Source organism: the organism of the source record quoted next (assembly GCF_019968985.1).
Source record: "MAG: Porospora cf. gigantea B chromosome Unknown PgB_NODE_2049_length_4216_cov_117.44, whole genome shotgun sequence".
NCBI lineage: Eukaryota > Apicomplexa > Conoidasida > Eugregarinorida > Porosporidae > Porospora > Porospora cf. gigantea B.
Window position 1 is genome coordinate 1 of NW_027178787.1, and position 4,216 is coordinate 4,216.

The window sequence follows — 4,216 nt, forward strand, 5'->3', positions numbered from 1 at the left end:
GCTTCTCTCGAGGCACTCACAACGGTGTCTCTCCAGCGTCTGCGGTTAAGATGCCGCTGCCAGGGCAGTCGTTCAACCCTAGCTCCTCAGATCATTCTACAGTCTTTGCCGCTGCTGTGGTACCGGAGATTCAGAAATCCAGTCAGAGTCTCCACCGAAAGATCGACTCCCGACCCATGAGCGCTGCTTTGCTCAACATCCTCACGCTCGATCAGTTGAACTCCCTTGGGCCGCAGGACAAGCAGCGGGCGTACATGGCCATGGTGAGGCATGGACTTACCGCGCCTGTGACCGACGACAGGCTGGCAGCTTTGTTGGCCGAGGTTGTGCCTACTGTTGAGCTCTCTACAGAGACCGCTGAGGATTCAGAGATTATCAAGCGAAAGAGCAACAGGTGGAGGGCGCACCTTGACCGTATGAAAGAGCAGGAGAGGACCAAGGCGGACAAGAAAACCTTCAACATGGAAATGGACAAGATTAACAAGGCTCATATGACGCGTCTAGTATCTGAGGCTGGACAAGAGAAGCTTGACAGGGAGATTGCTCTGGTCGTCAGGCAGGAGCGATACGCCTCGGAGCTCAGCATGGAGAAAAAGGGCTACGGGAAGGAGGTCCGTGTCGGATCAAACAAGTTCCAAGCTGATGACGACATCGCCGTAGCGCTAAAGTCAGACCTCTTGCGACAAGGCTCCTCATTGAGGCGTATGAGGATTCCGAAGTCGGCAGCCGCTTCCTCCGACAGGTTCAAGTCTCTACTCCGGCGGGGTCTGGCCCACACGGCTACCTCCAATATGCATAACTACACACTGAAACGACAACGACTTATCCACCGCATTCGGCAGAAGAACCGCCGATTCAAGCCCAAAAGTCTGTTGGCTCTTGAGTACCAAGAAGGCATGCTTCGTATCCAGCAGCTGAAGGACAAGGTTAAGGCTGGCCCAGACGTGAAGATTGATCAAACATGAACGTCTTTTGAACGCTTTGTTGACGGCTCGTCCGGTGACTTTTCTGCGGCGCGCTTCTTGGCGCGCCACCCCTCCACCAGCTCTGCGGAGACCTCCACATCAGCAACTGCTTTCTTAGGTACTGATGACGGGCCTCCAGGAGCAGTCTTGGTCGAGCAAAATTCCTTCATGATATCCACAATGCTGGGGCCCCGCGCTCTACGATGCACGGGTTCCTCCATTGCCAGCACCTCTTCAGCCGTTGGCAGCTGGTCTATTGCCAGCGGTTTTAAGATTCGGCGGACGTTTTCGAAGACGGAGACCCGAAGAGACTTGCGTATCCGGGATTCGACACGGCTTAGTGCAGTCGCGTTCTCAGGGGCGACCAGTGCGTGCATCAGCGAAGTCATCGAGCTTCCCACCACGAAATCCACCAGATTCAAGATGGAATTTGTGAGCATACACTCCTCGCCAGGGTGTCGTACAAGTCCGGTGCTCGTGTCAAGCAGCCACAGTAGGGGCCTCCAGATGTTGAATACGGCTGACTTTCCCGTTTGTAGGGGAACTTGCAGCTGCATCAGCGTCTTCACGAAACACACAGCCGCCACAGCAAACTTCTTGTTGAAAGGTCGCATGGTGCAGGCGCCCTCCAAGACCCGCAGAAACAGTCTAGGTGGAATGACACCGGCGTTGGCAGAGCCCACATGAGCTGGCAGAATAGAAATGAGCAGCTCAAGGATCATCTTCTTGGACACACGGAAAACGGCATCGGAGTTGGAGTGAGGCACAGCACCTTCGAAGATGGCAATCATCCTGTCAAGCACGCCGCACCAAGCGAAGCAGTTCACCAGGTCTCGTCGGAGGGAGGGTTCATCGCAACTTTCAACGGACGCAAACGTATCCTTTATCAGGTATGTGACATGGTGTATCAGAGGCTCGTCGTTGGATGTGGCGTACACTTCTACAAGAGCCATAAAGTTCTCTGGCGTACCTGTGGGCTCGTAGAGCTCTGAGAAAAATTTGGCCACTGCCCCAGGCGCAACGGTTCCGGAGAAGGTGAGAATCTGTATGGCTGCGCTGCTGCGAGCTTACGTCAACTGCGAGTCGCTGCGGATCGGTGACGATGTTGAACTGTGCATACCGCTCGGTGTGAATATGCGGGTAACCCTCTTGGGTGATATAGCCTCGAAGGCGCGGGAGCAGATTGGCGTCCAGGAAGGCGCGCGACAGCCGCGGCGCGTAGTGGTTTCGCTGGGCTAGATTCGCTTGCACGATAAGCATGCTGAAGATCCTTCGAAGGGCGGAAAGGAAGCTGTGAAGGAACAGCGCGGCCTCGTAGTCCTCCAGCAGGCAGTCAGCTATGCGCTTCATCACGGTGGCATGTGGATCGCCATCGGTCATCATGTGCGCCAGGCATACAGTCGTCCAGTTGGCAATCCGCTCGCGGATGTCGTTGGAGACGGCGAAGTCTGAGTCTCCTCGCGAGAACCGAGCAACGTCGGTGAACGTGCGGACCCGATGAAGAAGTCTGCACTGTCGCATGACGGCGTCGAAGTCCGAACCCAGAGATCTCGTGAACTGGCTGGACTGAAAGACGGCTTTGACCTTTGAGACTGGTCTGAGAGGGGCGCCGACAGACAACTCAAGCTGTTCGCCCAGGTCCAAGATGCGTTCCACGAGGTCATCCGAGTTGAACACCGCCACGATGGGTACCAGAAGTGTATCGTCGGGACTCAGCAAGAATGGATTCTTCCAGATGTCGATCTCGAGCGGCTGCAGGAGAACCAGTTCTCCCACTAAGATGAGACACTGGTGCAGTATGAGCTTGGCATCGGTGGGAGGGTCAATAGAAAGCAGAGCTGACATCCATTCGTGGCGAACGATGTTCAATACGAATTTCGATTTGGACGGGCGGTCTCGATCGAAGCAAAGGCACCGTTGCAACAACTCTAGTATTGCTGGTAAATCCTGAAGCGTCGGCAGACGTTTGGTGATTTCTGATGGATCGATTCGAATCGTAAACGGCGCTAGTGGAGTACTCTCGACACTGAGTTCCGCAGTGGAGTCATTCGGTGGATCACTTTCGTCTTCCAGATCTTCTGGGTAGCGAAACTGCCCTGAGAATCCCGCCTGGAAGTATTCCCAGATGGTCTCACTCGCGTTGGGACTATGAAAGGCAATAGCAAGCTCGGAGTCAGCGTGCTTACACAGCAACACCTGTGGCTTGCCCATGGCCAAGTCACTGCAGTCGCTTAGAGCAATGTGGACATCACGATTTTCCGCGTCTCGCATGTAAATCAAGAGGGTGGCCTGAGATGGCAGCGTGCTGTTCATGATGTGCAGGAAGCCGTCTCCTCCAATGGTCCAGTCATTGTCATCACCGCATCGACGACAGTATAAGCGTACCTTCACCTCGTCCACGTCCAATCCAAAAAAATGATGGAGCACCACAAGGAGGCAGTTGTCGTTTGCCCCCGTCCCCTGCGCCAGACGCAGGTCTCGTGAGATCTGATCTGACTGGAACTTCCGTTTCTTGAGTAGGGTGTCTACGACGGACTCCGTACCTTCTGACATGCTTCGCCTCTGTGGGTGAAATTTCTGATTTCGCGGCCACACTTGCGTCGCAGTCTTCACACCACTTATCGCACTGGATGAGAGCCAAACGACTGACTCGCATGTTCGACTTCTGTGGACGCACCGGTATGATTGGGGGTGCACTTTTTTGCCACATAATCTCTCCTCGACCGCCTAGGTTTTCCAAAGAGAATCCAATCGGATGTCCAACCGGATGATTGTGTGTGAAAGGTTTATTCTAAACACTTTTCTGGTGTGCTTCTCATCGTTGTTACTTCATATCAAGCGACCATTTCCGTCGTCCGATGTGAGATTACCCATATCCGCATCAGGTCCTCAAGGTTAAATAGCCTTAGGTTCCTAGATTATCGTAGGTAAGGGAAGTCGGCAAATTGATTCCGTAACACTTGAACATTGTGTGAGATTTTAGTGGGGACTCCATTGTGTGCGAGGTTCCTAGACTATCGTAGGTAAGGGAAGTCGGCAAATTGATTCCGTAACACTTGAATATTGTGTGAGATTTTAGTGGGGACTCCATTGTGTGCGAGATTAACACTTGAACATTGTGTGAGATTTTAGTTATTGTGTGAGATTTTAGTGGGGACTCCATTGTGTGCGAGATTAACACTCGAACATTGTGCAACATCTAAGAAGTAGGTAAGGGAAGTCGGCAAATTGATTCCGTAACACTTGAATAT

The 4,216-nt window shown here is 53.2% G+C and overlaps 2 protein-coding genes across 3 annotated transcripts; one reads left to right on the forward strand and one right to left on the reverse strand.

The window, feature by feature from the left end:
* Positions 1-50: 50 nt before the first annotated feature.
* Positions 51-965, forward strand: KVP17_005197 (uncharacterized protein; the record flags this gene model as incomplete). The annotated part of the gene is made up of 1 exon (XM_068515003.1): positions 51-965. One exon carries the CDS (start codon positions 51-53, stop codon positions 963-965), a length of 915 nt encoding a protein of 304 aa, XP_068377119.1.
* Positions 956-3,518, reverse strand: KVP17_000992 (uncharacterized protein; the record flags this gene model as incomplete). Of its 2 annotated transcripts, XM_068515987.1 has the most annotated exons (3): positions 1,065-1,071; positions 1,095-2,008; positions 2,037-3,518. In XM_068515987.1, the coding sequence occupies 3 exons, from the start codon at positions 3,516-3,518 to the stop codon at positions 1,065-1,067; spliced, it is 2,403 nt and encodes an 800-aa protein (XP_068377117.1).
* Between the last annotated feature and the right edge of the window lie 698 nt (positions 3,519-4,216).